The sequence below is a fragment of the Abramis brama genome (genome assembly GCF_963993115.1).
Source record: "Abramis brama genome assembly, chromosome: 6".
Taxonomy (NCBI): Eukaryota; Metazoa; Chordata; class Actinopteri; order Cypriniformes; family Leuciscidae; genus Abramis; species Abramis brama.
The window spans coordinates 8,523,461-8,540,308 of NC_139968.1; the positions used below are offsets into that span (position 1 = coordinate 8,523,461).

A 16,848-nucleotide genomic window follows, 5' to 3' on the forward strand; every position below is an offset into this window, starting at 1 on the left:
TTTGTGTGCTGCTGTGTTTCCCTGTGTGTTTAATAAGCAGAGTGTACGAGCGTTGTGGACCCGCCTATAGGCGCACATTACTAACACGCTCTTTAAATAACCAAAAAAATATTGCGCCATGGACTTCAGACCAGGTTTCAGTTGGTCAGTAGCGCAGTCTATTTGGCTTGGCGCTGCATTGCTCTGGGTGTAAGATAGGGCCCTCAGAAAACATTAGCATTTTACTAAAAAAAAGTTGAACTCAACTGAACAATAATCTAACTCAGGGGAAGGTTTGAAAGCTCATAGGTTTCAATTGAGACATACATTAAGAATGCGGAGCAGCTTAATCCCTGAATCTCCTGAGGAATGTGTTAGTTTATACCGATATCTCTTGCTTTGGTGTTTTGACACATGAGATTACTGGGGTCTTTTTCTTAGATAGTTCTCTGAGTGGACCTGTAACCAGTGGACAGCCTTCACAGGTCAATGAAATTGGTTGCTCTCTGGAGCAGAAAACATCGCTTACATTAACATGAGTGACAATGACAAATGAGTTTAATTAACTCTGGAACGCATATACAACTGACGTACCAGAAAGTGCACATGTGGGTCAAATATGACCAAATTTAATTTGGTGTATTTTTTTTTAAATAAACCTTTATTTATTTTATAATAAACAACATATTTTTAAAGTGTAAAATAACATATAACAGTATTTATATTATATTAACACAATCATGATATGTACATTACATTATTACAAACAGAATATTATATTGATTTAAAATGGAGAAAATTAAATTACCAGTGCAATGAAGTGTAATGCATTAAATAATAATAATTTTGACCAATATATACATTCCAGGATTAATGGTACAAACTGCCTTACTAGTAACTACATGATGAGAAAAATGATCAAAGACAGCTTAAATGGGCGATTTCTGTAATTTCTTTGACCATATTTGCACTGACAAATACAAGAAATTGGACATATGCCTTTCTAGATCCACATTCATTTCAGAGTTAAACAGCTGAAGGTTTTGGTTTATTTTTATACTTTATTACGAGAAAAACCTGACTCTTTAGTACTATTTGCATGATATTCAAGTTAAAATATTCTGCTATATTGATTAGAATCTCCCTAAAGTTTAACTCTTTCCCCGCCAGTGTTTTTTTTTTTAAAGTTGACTAGCCACCGCTAGCATTTTTGATCATTTTCACAAAAAACATTCATGCATTCTTTTCTTATTTTTATCAACACTTGAATATGGGTAAGTTTCATTAAAAAAAGCAACATTTTAAAACAAAAAGCTGAGAAAATAACTCCCCCCCCCCCCCCCCCAAAAAGACTACTAAGTGCATAAGCAATGCTTAATGCTTTATTGAGTGTTTTGATTCTGTACTCTTTCATAAGTTGTGTAATTGCGCCCCTCATCGTAAAACAGTGAAAACATGGGAAAAAAGTAAATATATGCTCTTATATATGCAGTTTCTCGTTCCTTCACACTGAATTTCACACTCCATTACAGATTTCTGATCGTGTGTCTGGTTCGTTGTTGTTAAGTGGCCTGACCTCTACTGGAAATAGTGCTTTACCAAACAGTGCTAATAATACAGCTAATGCTCATCGTCTTCTGTTAGCTTTTAGCTTTTTACTGCTTTTTACTCTTTAAACTAAGAAAATGAGCTTTAATGTGCAGAACGCTTTGTTCGTCCTGAAGGACCATGAAAGGCTTTCATCAAATGATGACTGTAGCTTGAACCAATTGCGGGGAACTTAACAACAGTTTGCAATTGCAGCAAAAATCACATGCATTAGGAAAAGGTCACTGATGGCTTTCACATGGAGAGAAAACAGATTAAATGACATTTAGGAATCCAGATGTTCTTTTATTAAATGCCAATTTCCTTAGACAGTCTGCAGAACAGCGCTGAACATGACTAGATATGAAATATATATAATTTTCAAAACCATTTAAAATCCACAGCAGTGGGATTGTGTCATGCTCACTTTATTTCTCAGCTAGAGAGGCTTAGTAGAGGCTTTATTTTTTATAGTTTAAAGTCAACGAAACAGCTGTTAAATCTCAAGAATGTCTCAAACTGTGCTCAGATGTGTCCAGATATATGCTATCAAGGAATAGTTAATGAAATTAAAGGAACTTGTATTTATGATAACTTCGATAGCATGTGAATGCAGTGTTAAACAATGATAATTTTTATTTGTGGATGAACTATAGTGTACAACAGTGCTAAAACCCTTAAGTGTGTAGTGCTATACACTTTCTGGATGTCATATTTGTCTTTTTTTTTTTTTAGGGTCTGTATAAGGAAAATCTTCTGAAAGTAAAAAAAAAAAATGAATTTAGTCGCAAGTCTGTGAAAAAGCAGTAAAAGTTAAATCTTGGCTATGCTGTTTTGTTGTTGTTGTGGTTTTTATTGATGTTTTCTAACATAAACTTGCAATTCAGTTGTATTTTGCATGCATAAATATTGGTTTAATTTACCTGTATATTTCACAAACTCTTTTAATTAGGGACTTGAGTGAGAATGTCATCCAGATGATACCAAGAAGAGCATTTAGAGGAGCCACCGACATCAAGAACTTGTGAGTTAAAGTGCACACAACTTTAATAATCTACACGTGCTTCTTTTCATTTTCCCAATATCATTATTTCATTTGAACCTTTCACTCATCAAAATGTTTTGTGTGCCTCTGTGTTGCTCTCAGACAGCTGGATAAGAACCACATCAGCTGCATCGAGGATGGAGCGTTTCGTGCCATGAGAGTCCTGGAGGTCCTGTATGTACTGACCTTTGTGTTGTAGAGAAAGTAAATGAGTTAATGCAGTTTATTGCTTGTCAAGTATACATACAGTGTGTATGGATTATATATAACCTGTTTTTTCTTTGGTTCTCCTCCATAGCACACTGAACAACAACAATATCAGCACCATCCCCATTTCCAGCTTCAACCACATGCCCAAGTTACGCACCTTGTGAGTCAAGACCTTTTATTTTCTCAAGTTTAAATCAGTTACCCAAAGTACTGGTAGTTATAATAGTGATGCTTGCATAATTCGGTTAATGAGGACTAATATCAAGCGCTTCCCCTGTTGTTTCCTCAGCCGCCTGCACTCGAACAGTCTGCGGTGTGACTGTCACCTGTCGTGGTTGTCTCAGTGGCTCAGACAGAGACCAGCGCTGGGACTTTACACTCAGTGCAGTTCACCACCCAACCTGCACGGACTCAACCTGGCCGAACTGCAGAAGAAGGACTTCACATGCTCTGGTAAATCTGGCCGCCGCCTCTTTTCAGCTGTTCATGCAACATTTACCTTCCAGGGGTTTGTTTCTATTAAAACGGTTTTAATTTTTTTAAATTAAATACATTAAAAATGTTAAACCTTTTTTTTTTTTCGTCAAGATTTTGACTTTTTGATTTTGACTATATAGGATTATGGTCACATTAACAGTGTCTTCACTGTAAAAAAGTATATGATCAATAAGTTATGACAACATATGTTTTTACATTGCTTTAACTCATTAAAATAAGTTAAGACATTTTCAAAAAAAATTATGCTATACAAGATTCAACAATTTTTTTTAAGTCAGTTTATTGCAATTTAAGTTGAAATTACTTAAACATCCAAGTTCATTGTTTTTTTGTTTTTTTAAATATAAGGCAGCAAATTTTTTTACAGAATTGGAGACTTTTTTATCATAACTGTGTTTTTTTTTTTTTTTTGGTGCTACTTTCTGAATAACTTTTAGGAATTGTTGTTCCAATCTCAGACTTTCAATCTTAGATTATGTATATTATTACATTTTTACTACTATAATCTCAACAAAGTGCGAAACAATCATAAACCATTTCAATATTTATTATGTGAAAACTATATGTTTTGTTTTACTCAAATTATGACTGTTCCTAATTTGTCACATCATTTCCACAACAACCATCAATTTTGCAATTTTTTTCCAAGTGTTAGTGTTACTTTTTTACTCTCGAATATTTTTATTGAGCATTATTTCTGATCAAGCTGTTATTTTATATAAGAAATTTGCCAAAATTTGTGGCGTAATTTCCACAACAACCATCAATTTTGATCCAGTAAATTATTTTCAAGTGTTATTTTTTAATTATTTTAATTGTGTACAAGAAATGACCATTTTATATAAATAAATTTTTTTTATAAATAAAATGCTAACAATTTCATACTAACAAAATGGTTGACAACTTAGTCTTAGTGAAACAAATAATTCAACCATTTTATTACAAAACATGTAATTTCCACTACTAGCATTTCCATGGAAATGACTCTCAATTGGTAACACTTTACAGTGAGGTTTCATTTGTTAACGTTAGTATTAGTTTGTTAAATAACAATGAAAAATACTTCTTAAGCATTAATTAGTCTTAGTTAATGTTCATTTCAACATTTAACATAATTAAAAGTTGTATCTGAGCTAACAATAAAAATGTGTATTTGTATTAACTAATGTTACATTGTATTAATAATGCACATTGATTGTTAGTTAATGCATTATGCTAACTAATGGACGCTTATTGTAGTGTTACCCACTTTTTGGTTCAGAAACATGATGGTACATAAAAAATGTGAGGAAAAGGGAAGTTTAATCTCTAAAAAAACAACAAAAGTTGTGACCCAAATTGAAGAAACTCAAGCAAACATTACACCGATCAATATTGTGTGTTTAAGACTAATATATATGATGTTTCCTTCTTTTCCTGAGGTATTTTTGATTCCAGTCCTCAGCCCTGTGGCCTTGCGTCTGGCTCCTGTCCCCCAATGTGCACTTGCAGTAACAATATTGTGGATTGTAGAGGAAAAGGTCTCACGGCGATTCCAGCCAACATGCCTGAAAGTATGACTGAGATGTGAGTGATTTATTTACTAAAAATATTTGAGACGTTTCTTAAGGATAGAGATGAAGCCTGTTGGGTTTAAATGATTTTTCTGTCAGGGGCAGATACAAATGTGTAGGATGCATTGATTGAGATGCGATAAACTTATGAGCCACGAGAGGCTTGTGCCAGTTTTCCCAAGGTTAAAGGGCAGGTGTGAAGAGAAGTGCAGAAAAATGTACTTAATTAATGGTAAAATCCATTATGCCTTAAGTGACTTATTACTTTTATTAAGCAATGCTCACTAAATAATTACATCATTACAAAAAATTCCACATACTTTTAAAAAGAGCACTTATTACGGCAGTAATCCAATGTTTTTGACACTTAATTGCATGTTAATTGCATATTAAATGAAAATGTATTTAAACTGATATTAAATGCAATTAGCTGCATTTTAGAGTCCTTTTTAACCCACTTAAGTACATCTTTATATGTAATTTCATAATTACTTATATTGCCTTTGAATTATGGTTAAAAAGTACTGACAGTCATTTATGGTAAACTAAAGTATACTTCAATGCAATTTCTATTGATACTTGTATATCATGCATTTAAATACATATTTGTAATGATGAAGTTTAGTATATAATTTAGTACATTTAAAATGTATTAACTTTAAATGTAATATGAAATAAGTACTTGGTTTTAAATATAGTGTGCTATAAAGTTACTAAATTACTAATCAAGTACTTTACAGTCAATATTTCAAAATAAGTGTACTTCTTTAAAGAACGACAAAAGATTATTAAAATTTAAAGTAAACATTTGACACTATCACAAAGTTCACTTTTTAAAAGTGCACTTAAGTGTGTTAAGAACGTAGGCGGACGGTGAACCAAATCCAGGGTAAGGATGGATGCGCTTCTTTCTTAAAAACACATTTAAATATAATATCATGAAATGTGTCGCCTATCAACAACCTGCACATCCCAGCATAAACACTCTTGATAAATTATTTGTTAATAAAGTGTCAACGTTCACAAACCGCTATCATTTGAACAGAAAATCAAGCATACTGTATGCGTGATTTGGCATGGCAGCCAGTTTGAATAATAAATAACCATTGCCTTTCCTAATGCAGCAAAACACAAGTTTTCTATATTAAATATCGCCTGAAAAGCGTGCAAAGAGTTTTATTACACTTGCGTGCAGAACTCAACACTGGACAGAAACGTCTTGAGTGGATTCAAACTTACACATGTCTGATTGGCCATTGCATTTAAGCACTCAACAGATATGTTTGTGATTGGCTACATTGCTCAACACTGCAAAAAAATTGTACGTTGTAAATAGAAACCTTTGACGCTCTCAAGAAGAGCGCAATCACTACGGGCCAGATTTACTAAACAGGGCAAGTTCAGCACGTGATCTACTGACGACACGCAAATTATCAGTTTTGGGAATAGTTACTTTTAAAAGTAATGCGATGCAATATTACGTTACTCCCTAAAGAGTAACTAATTGCCATAGGAATAGGAAATAATTTGCGTGAATAGGAAATTAGGACGCGCAAATTAAAGGGTAAGCTACCAGTTTTGGGGAAAGTCACACTATTGCGTTACTCCCTAAAAAAGTAACTAATTGCATTATTTACATTATGGAGAAAAGAGAGAATTCAGTACTTTAAAAAATGTTTTTGCAAACTAATTAAACTGAAAAGTAATGTGCATTACTTTAAACAAAAAAAGAAAGAAAGAAAAGTAACTCAAATACTAATGTGTACATTTATAAAGTAACTGTTACTTTACTAAAAAAAAAGTAATCTGCTTACGTAATGCATGTTACTTGTAAAACACTGTATCAGATTTTAGAGCCAGAACAATTTGTTTTATAAAATTACATTTTAATTAAAATATGTGATGATATATACTATTACAAACTCATACATACATTTTCACTATGCAATATGTCAAGATATCTTGACTCTTTAGCTTCACATCTGGTGGGATTTATCCTTTCTTGACCCGCATGGGTGCGATCGATGGTGTGTGTCTTTGACATTGACCAGTGCTAAAGGTCGTGCCCTTCACAGAACAGTATCCATGGTAATGAGGAAACCATGGAGACACTAGTTGTAACCGTGCTAAACTGTAAAGCTGACCATCTAGCCTCTGCATCCACTTGACCAGTCCAATGCTTTTCTCTCTTTCAGACGATTAGAGCAGAACGGTATAAAGTCTGTTCCTCCAGGAGCGTTTGCCTCATACAAGAGACTGCGCAGAATGTGAGTGATCAGCCATAGAAACTATTAACTACAGTGTAAGCTTTAACACATACAAGCTTCAAGCTAAGACATTTACAAGAATCACTGTGCGTGCAGTTTTTTACACCACATGTAATTCAATAATGGAATAAATTCCTTTAGGATTTTATGAAACAGAGGTTTGTTTCCCCCATTAATAACAGCCATTACATTTCGTATATTTCATAATTCTGTCTTTTACTCCACAGTGATTTGAGTAATAACCAAATATCTGAAATAGCCCCCGATGCGTTTCAAGGCCTGCGCTCACTCAACTCACTGTAAGTGTACATCTATAATTCCTGCACTTTTTTATTGTGTCTGTTTTATGTGTTTACATGCCTGACAATAGAGGGATGATAATCCTGTTAAAACAATTCAGTTTAAAAGAAAACCAAAACACATCATACATCATGTCATGAAAAAAAAAAAATACAAATATGTAAAATATTTAATATTTTATGATTTGATAAACACTTATTCTGACTTGAATGATTTTAAATGTAAATATGATTACACTTCCACTTCCTAGTCTAGTGTCGTGCTTCCCCATCAAAGTGTTTGTCAAGCTCATGGATACTATTGAACCAAGCGTTGTTACTGTATAAACTGCAGAGAAAACTGCCCTACGTTGATACGTCTTTAAAATAAAACCTTTTCTGTTAAAAATATAATCCTCTCGTCATCAGTAGCTTCTATTATCTGTGGGGTCCCTCAAGGCTCTGTTTTGGGGCAAGTGTTATTTTCATTATATGTGCTTCCTCGTTTTTTTTTTTTTTTTTTTTTTAAATATAGTATTTCGTATCTTTCTTTTTTTTGTGCTGATGATACCCAGATGTATTTGCCTCTAAAGTCTGGTGATGATATATCTGTTAAATCACTTTTGAATGTCTAAAAGACCTAAAATACTGGATGAATTATAACTTTCTCCAGTTAAATCAGAAAAAGACAGAAATTATAGCTGTGTAAATAATATAGCAATGAGCCTAGGACCTCTGTCATTTATTCTGCATAGTCAAGAATCTGGGTTTTATTTAAAGTTTGAAAGACTTCAGTTGTGAAGAATAGTTTCTTTCAACTGCGAAATCTCGCTAAACTTAAATCTGTCTTATCTTTCAGTGAGCCGGAGAAAATAATTCATGCTTTTATTTCTTCACGTCTTGATTACTGCAATGCTTTGTACCTGAGTCGGTCTTCAGAGGGTACAAAATGGTGCGGCAAGGTTGCAATAATATGCAATTATATGCAATAATATGCAATAATATAATATGCAATAATATGCAATAATATAATATGCAATGATATAATATGCAATAATATAATATGCAATAATATGCAATAATATAATATAATATAATATAATATAATATAATATAATATAATATAATATAATATAATATAATATAATATAATGAATAGTTTTAGCAGTCCAGGTTTCACTATATTTAAATCTACATGTTATTCAAACAAGCTGTATGTCACAAAGCAGAAGCAGAGCTAGAAATAGACATTGCAAGAAAATGACCCAAAAACTCGAAAATTGGTGTGCTTTTAACAGAACGAATCAGAAAACTGAGGACCAAGTCTAAGCTGTGATCGTAAACCCATAAACCCACTGCTGCAGAGGCTCATAAAGCCCACAGACATCATAATGTACAATAAAATTCTGCAACAAAAATGTTGATGTGAACATTACTGGTAATGTGTGATTACACAACACTGACCTATAGAAGAGATTTACACTGAAGTGGCAACAGCATTTGGAGCAAATATTTCTTTTTTTCCAAAGCAGGAAATTTCATTTTCAACCATTATTTTTTTAAAGAGTGGAAAGCCTTCATAAACCGGCAGCGACACCAATATGAATTCAATAATTGAATGCACTAATAATTAAAATTACAATAAACAAATGTTCTGCAAAGTAATATAGTTCATTATCCTGACTGTAAGCTACGCTACACTTCACACATGCTCCCAAATGCTAATTTTCATTATTATTTGCTAAATTAATTGGCCCAGCTGTGTTTGCATGATTGTTTTGAGAATTACATTGCCTTCGTGGGGTGTACATTATACGGCACTCATGTATATAATCATTTAATCTGCATATGACTGCTATGTATATTGCCAACATGTTAATGTGTGCGAGCTTATTAGTTCTGTTGAATTATGCATCATGTTGCACGAAGAGCCCTATGTAAGCGTGTTATGGGAACATCTCACCAGGGGTCTGATGTAGAGAGTGTGTGGTTTTTGTAAAGAAATTAATGTTTGTCTAGCCTCCAGCATATATATGCTTTATATGATTCGACTGAGTGATGAGGATGCATGCGATTCAGTTCATTTGGAGACAGATTTTAATGTACTGTACATGTCTGCCATGTTCTGTGTGACTTTTCTAAGCAATCAACTTCATTTTAACTTTAACTAACTTTAATAAATTGGCCAATAAAATCTCGTAGACTTACGTTTAGTCATTTAGATCCAGTTAGTCTGATTTGTTTCTTCTAATCGGCTCTTCCGAACAGTTCGTTTCAGTGAACGGTTCAAAAAATGATTTAGCAGTTCATTCAGTAAAAAGATTTGATACATTAGAATGATTCATTCATGAATCGGATATTATTTATATTGGAGGAAGTCAAATATTAAAAAAGGCTATCAGATTGTTAACATTTATTTGTTTACATATTTAAGTATTTATTGTCCAACTCATGAATGTATCGTTCTATTGACTGATTTGAACTGGTTCACAACTCAGTCTGATTGAACCGTTTCGGTTCAAAGAATTGGTGAGTTGTTAATCTGACTCATTATGATGTCTAAACGATTTGTTTGTTTGTTTTTCTTTGTGAATGAATCATTCAGATTGGTTTTGTGAATCTTATTTGTTCGTTCGTTCATTCATTCATTCATTCATTCATTCATTCATTCAGCAATGTACAATTCATGAATGAACTGTTCTATTGAGTCATATCTTTTCAGTGAATCAGTTGACCCAGTTTACAAACTCGGTCTGAATGATTCATTCACAAATCGGTTCTTGGTTCAAGGAATTAATGTGTTGTTAATCCAACTCATATTGAGTCTGTTCAAAAGATTTGGTTCTCGGAGTCGTTGACTTGAGAACCGCTTGGACCGATTCAGTCTAATTTGCAAATTAATCGCTCTGACTGGTTTTGTGAACCAGTTCAACTGATTCATTAGAAAGATTTGATTAATTCATGAATCAGGCATTACTTATATTGGAAGAAGTCATATCTAAAATTAAACAAAGAGATGGTTAACATTTAAGTTATTCATTAATTCATTCATTCAGCAATGTCCAACTCATGATTGAATCTTTCTTTTGAGATGTATCTTCAGTGAATCAGTTGAACTGGTTTACAAGAAATGGTCTGAATGATTCATTCACAAATCGGTTCTTGGTCCAAGGACTCAGTGAGTTGTTAATCCATCACATTACAAGTCATACCTGTCCAAAAGATTTGATTCTGGGAGTCATTAGGTGTGTTCGACTTAAAGCGGCGCTGCACAGACCAATCGGTGTATGACATCAAAGTACCGTGAGAGCGAATGGCTCCATGTGCTTTCGAAACGCTTTCATAGTACTTTGATGTCATACACCATACATGTTGTCATGCATATTTATGACTCGAGAACCGTTTGGACTGATTCAGTCTAATTTGCGAATTGGATCGCTCTGACTGGTTTTGTGAACCAGTTCAGCTGATTCATTAAAAAGATTCAATACATCGAATGATTCAGTCATGGATCTGAAGTTACTTATATTGAAGGAGGAAGTCATACCAACATCAATTTCACACAGGCATAAAAATCAGAAAATGCAAAAATCTTGTTCAACCTACAGTAATAGGGCTTTGTGCAGACCTTTTGTGTTTGTGGCAGCATTTAAATGTATGTATAACCTTGCATCTGTTTTCAAATGAAACATCAGCACTATTGCATCTCATGTTCTTGTTTTGATTCTCAGGGTTCTTTATGGAAATAAGATTACAGATCTGCCTCGGGGAGTTTTTGACGGATTGAGTGCATTAGAGTTACTGTAAGTACTGAAACGCGTGATGTAGATCACCTCTGATGCTTATGTCAATGCAAAATTACCACCCACATGAAAAATGTCATAACGGCGCTGCTTAATGGGCCGTGAATAAGGCAGCACACTGAAACACCTTCATCCAGACAGTCAGTGTAATGTTTTAGGTGTCTCTCTTTCTTTCTTTCTTTCTTTCTTTCTTTCTTTCTTTCTTTCAGACTGTTAAATGCCAATAAAATCCACTGTGTTCGTGTCAACGTTTTCCAGGACCTTGAGAACTTATCTCTATTGTCCCTGTACGACAATAAGATCCAGACTCTAGCCAAAGGCACATTTGCTCCTCTGAAAGCCATCCAGACTCTGTAAGAGACATTATATAATGAACATTGAAATAAGCAAATACTGTGTAGTTAAGAGGTTTTATTGTTCGCTTTCTTTTCAGTCACTTAGCTCAGAACCCGTTCGTCTGTGACTGTGGTTTAAAATGGCTGGCGGACTTTTTGCGGTCCAATCCGATTGAGACCAGCGGCGCGCGATGCTCCAGTCCTCGACGGCTCGCCAACAAACGCATCAGTCAGATCAAGAGCAAGAAGTTTCGCTGTTCGGGTAGAATACACAAACACACTGTGCAATTATTTATAAATTATTTTGTACATTTACATTCATTTATAACAATTTATGGGTAATTTTTCGGGTAATTGTGTAGTACTTGTGTCTTCAAACAACACACAAATAGGTTGAGTGAATTTTTAATTTTTTTTTTAAAAAAATACATGCTTTACCAACAAAAGAAGTGCAACCAAAAATCTAAAATTCATGTAAATTTGAAAAAGGTGGTCGTCCGATGAAGGCCTTGACAATGGCTGAAACATCACATGTTTTTTTAATCAGTAAAGTTGGATTTCTTTAAGAGCGAATGTTGAAGATTTACATAACTCATATAGACAGTCAGTTGTTTCATTTCTGAACTAGTCACTGTTGAGTGAATGATTTAATGATTTGCTCTTAAAGGCAGTCACTTGTGTAGTTCCTGAATGAATCAGTGTTGTTGAACAAATTGGTTGAGTGAATGATTTGCTCATAAAGATTGTCACTTATTTTTTCCTGAATGAATCAGTGTTTTTGAATGAATCAGTTGAATAAATCATTCACTGACTCAATCATAGACAGTCACTTGTTTAGTACCTGAATGAATCAGTGTTTTTGAATGAATCAGTTGAATAAATCATTCACTGACTCAATCATAGACAGTCACTTGTTTAGTACCTGAATGAATCAGTGTTTTTGAATGAATCAGTTGAATAAATCATTCACTGACTCAGTCATAGACAGTCACTTGTTTAGTACCTGAATGAATCAGTGTTTTTGAATGAATCAGTTGAATAAATCATTCACTGACTCAGTCATAGACAGTCACTTGTTTAGTACCTGAATGAATCAGTGTTTTTGAATGAATCAGTTGAATAAATCATTCACTGACTCAGTCATAGACAGTCACTTGTTTAGTACCTGAATGAATCAGTGTTTTTGAATGAATCAGTTGAATAAATCATTCACTGACTCAGTCATAGACAGTCACTTGTTTAGTACCTGAATGAATCAGTGTTTTTGAATGAATCAGTTGAATAAATCATTCACTGACTCAGTCATAGACAGTCACTTGTTTAGTACCTGAATGAATCAGTGTTTTTGAATGAATCAGTTGAATAAATCATTCACTGACTCAATCGTAGACAGTCACTTGTTTAGTACCTGAATGAATCAGTGTTTTTGAATGAATCAGTTGAATAAATCATTCACTGACTCAATCGTAGACAGTCACTTGTTTAGTACCTGAATGAATCAGTGTTTTTGAATGAATCAGTTGAATAAATCATTCACTGACTTAATCATAGACAGTCACTTGTTTTGTTTCTGAATTAATCAGTGTGTTTGAACAAGTCAGTTAAATGAATGATGCATTGACTCACTCATATAAACAGTCACTGGTTTCATTCCTGAATGAATCAGTGTTTTTGAGTAAATAATTCAATGATTTTGAATGACAGACATTTGTTTTGTTCCTGAATAAATGTTTTTGAATGAATCAGTTGAATGAATGATTCATCGACTGAGTCATAGCCAGCCACAGATTAGTTCTTGAATGAATCAGCATTGTTGAACAGATTAGTTGAGTAAATGATTTAATAATTCGCTAATAAAGACAGACACTTGTTTTATTCCTGAATGAATATGTTTTATTAACAAATCAGTTGAATGAATAATTCAATGTCACATTCTTATAGATGGTCACTGGTTTTGTTTCTGAATGAATCAGTGTTTTGGTAACACTTTACAATAAGGTTTAAATTGTTAACATTATTAGCTAACATGAGCTAACTATGATCAATATATTTGTTACAGAATTTATTAATGTTTGTTAAAGTTAGTTAATAATACAGTCATTCATTGTTTGTTCATGTTAGTTCACACTGCATTAACTAATGTTAACAAATACAACTTTTAAGTTTAATAATCTATTTGTAAATGCTTGAATTAACATTAACTAAGATTAATAAAGGCTGTAGAAGTATTGTTCATTCTTAGTTCATGTTAACTAAAGTAGTTAACTAATGAAACCTTATTGTAAAGTGTAATTTAAATGAATCATTCAATGAATCACACATATAGTCAGTCACTTATTTAATTTCTGAATTAATCAGTGTTTAAGAACAAATCAGTTGAATGAGAGATTCAATGACTTAGACATATAGACAGTCACTCTTCCGTTCCTGAATGAATTAGTATTGTTGAACAAATCGATTGAGTGAATGATTCAATGATTTTCTCATAAAGACAGTCACTTGTTCCTGAATGAATGTTTTTGAATGAATCAGTTGAATAAATGATTCATTGACTCAGTCATAGTCATTCACTTGTTGCCACCTACTGGCGTAAAGATGTAACTGCAGAAAGAGTGACTGAACATCACACAACCAAACAGACTCAAGTGTAAATGCCAGTATATTAGAGAAGATCTTTGGTTTCAATCTTTAAAGGGATAGTTTGTCCAAAAATGAAAATTAGCCCATGATTTACTCACCCTCAAGTCATCCTAGGTGTATATGACTTTCTTCTTTCAGACGAATACAATCAGACGAGTAATTTTAATAAACACCCTGACGCTTCTGAGCTTTATAATGGCAGTGAATTGCTGTTTCTGTTTTGAAGTCTATAAAAGTGCATCCATCTATATCATCATAAAAGTGCTCCACACAGCTCCGGGTGGTTAATAAAGGCCTTCTGAAGCGAAGCGATGAGTTTGTGTAAGAAAAATATTCATATTTAAAACTTAATTAACTAGCTTCCGGCCAAATGAACACACGGATTCGACTTAAGTCTAAGCGCAACTTATGCGAGTAATGCGACGTACTGCTGATATTTGCGATATGCCATGACACACTACGCTACTTCTGACTTCATAAGTTGCATAAGTTGCGCTTTAGGCGTATGTTCGTTTGGCCGGAAGCTAGAATTTTCCTTTGTTAGTGTTAAATATGTATATTTTAACTCATCGCTTCACTTCAGAAGGCCTTTATTAACCCCCCGGAGCAGTGTGGAGCACTTTTATGATGGATAGATGCACTTTTATGATGGATAGATGGATTTTTATGATGGATAGATGGATTTTTATGATGGATAGATGGATTTTTATGATGGATAGATGGACTTTTATGATGGATAGGTGCACTTTTATGGACTTCAAAACAGAAACAGCAATTCACTGCCATTATAAAGCTTAGAAGAGCCAGGATTTTTTTTTTATATAACTCCGATTGTATTCGTCTTAAAGAAGAATGTCATTTACAACTAGAATGACTTGGGGGTGAGTAAATCATGGGCTAATTTAAATTTTTGGGTGAACTATCCATTTAATTGTCCAGCTTTAGGTCTCAAGTCTAGATCTGTGCTGTCTGCATGTTTTTCTGTGTTTTTATAACAGCTGTATTTTCTGCTTTCTTGCATGTGTTGCCATAGCAGCCAAGGAACAGTACCACATCCCAGGTAAGTTGTTTCTGTATCTCCTTTAGACCAAAAAAAACCCCTGTTTTTGAATGTGACTAAAAGTAATAAATGTGCAGCAAACCGAATAATGGCCCATTTCTACTCTCCTGTGATGAATGGTGTTTCTCTGAAAGCATCTTTATATTTGTCTCAGGCTCAGAGGACACACGTTTGAATAAGGACTGCAACAGCAAGCCTGTCTGTCCACCCAAATGCCGCTGTGAAGCTACTGTGGTGGACTGCTCAAATTTACGGCTAACCAAGTTCCCAGAACACCTTCCACTTTCTACAACTGAACTGTAAGAGAAACACTGAACAAATAAACAACAATTACAATATGGTTTTGACTTGCTCCTGATACGAAGACTGTTTAAGGTAGACTGTATAACTGTGCTGCCTTCTTTGTGATAACTCCATTTGTCCTGTGTGAAAATGTTGATCCCAGAATGCATTGCGACAAGCAGCTCAGTGAAAAAGAAAATCCATCCAAGATTGTGGATGAAGTAACAGAAATGTTGATTTTAAATATAATTCTTAAAGTATCAAAAATGACTGATAAAAAATAGTGGTCTGGCTGTATCGTATTGTTAGCTTAGCAACATGCTTTGCCAACTCTACGTTTATTTCATTTTCTTTCTGTCAGACGTCTCAATAACAATGACCTCTCTATCCTGGAGGCGACAGGACTCTTTCGGCCCCTCACACATCTCAAGAAAATGTGAGATTGACATTTGTGTACTACATAATATGATGAAGTAACGCCAAAATATACTGAATTACTTAACTGAACTGGACAGTAAACTAGTTTTCTGTGCATTTCTCTCACAGAAACCTTAGCAACAATAAAATCACTGAGATTGAGGATGGAGCTTTTGACGGTGCGTCTTCTGTGGTTGAACTTCACCTGACCGCCAACCACCTGGTGTCCATACGAGGAGGGATGCTCCGGGGAATGGAGGGATTACGCATGCTGCAAGTGTCCTTTTCACTATAATTTCTGCCACAGCATTTCTAGCACTCTGAGAAGAACCCTAACCCTAATTTATTGAATTGATTGGTTGATTGGTTGGTTGACTGATTTATTTGTTGAGGGGTTGATTGATTGAATGGTTGATTGATTGATTGGTTGATTGATTGATCAATAGATTGGTTGGTTGACTGATCGATTGGTAGTATGATTTGATGAGCTGCACGACTAATCATCAAGTCAAAATCAAGCTTTTAATGTTGTTTATATGTCTGTGTGGTGTTTTTAATATGCTTTAAGTCAGACAAACCAGGTGCAAAATCATAAGTCAACACCATTGCTGAGTATTTTCTCCTTAAAGGGATAGTTCACCCAAAAATGAAAATTCTGTCAGTAATTACTCACCCTCATGTTGTTCCAACCCAGTAAGACTTTTGTTCATCTTCGGAACACAAATTAAGATATTTTTGATGAAATCTGAGAGCTGGCACACTCCTTCATAGGCTGCTAGGTAATTGCATCTGTCGGCCAAGAAAAGATAGTAAAGACATCGTTACAATAGTCCAAGTGACTACAGTGGCTCAACCTTAAGTTTATCAAGCGACAAGAATACTTTTTGTGCGCAA

At 34.1% G+C, this 16,848-nt stretch overlaps 1 protein-coding gene across 2 annotated transcripts in view; it reads left to right on the forward strand.

The window, feature by feature from the left end:
* slit1b (slit homolog 1b) overlaps positions 1 to 16,848 on the forward strand; it is a 47,174-nt gene that overhangs the window by 11,877 nt on the left and 18,449 nt on the right. The window contains exons 5-18 of one of the 2 annotated variants that reach the window (XM_084117871.1): positions 2,519 to 2,590; positions 2,714 to 2,785; positions 2,910 to 2,981; positions 3,111 to 3,274; positions 4,741 to 4,885; positions 7,068 to 7,139; positions 7,367 to 7,438; positions 11,149 to 11,220; positions 11,430 to 11,573; positions 11,654 to 11,817; positions 15,229 to 15,255; positions 15,410 to 15,554; positions 15,899 to 15,973; positions 16,084 to 16,227. In XM_084117871.1, the coding sequence (XP_083973997.1) occupies positions 2,519 to 2,590; positions 2,714 to 2,785; positions 2,910 to 2,981; positions 3,111 to 3,274; positions 4,741 to 4,885; positions 7,068 to 7,139; positions 7,367 to 7,438; positions 11,149 to 11,220; positions 11,430 to 11,573; positions 11,654 to 11,817; positions 15,229 to 15,255; positions 15,410 to 15,554; positions 15,899 to 15,973; positions 16,084 to 16,227 (1,440 nt within the window). The remainder of the gene's footprint in view (positions 1 to 2,518; positions 2,591 to 2,713; positions 2,786 to 2,909; positions 2,982 to 3,110; positions 3,275 to 4,740; positions 4,886 to 7,067; positions 7,140 to 7,366; positions 7,439 to 11,148; positions 11,221 to 11,429; positions 11,574 to 11,653; positions 11,818 to 15,228; positions 15,256 to 15,409; positions 15,555 to 15,898; positions 15,974 to 16,083; positions 16,228 to 16,848) is intronic. The other variant, XM_084117872.1, reaches the window with a different exon arrangement.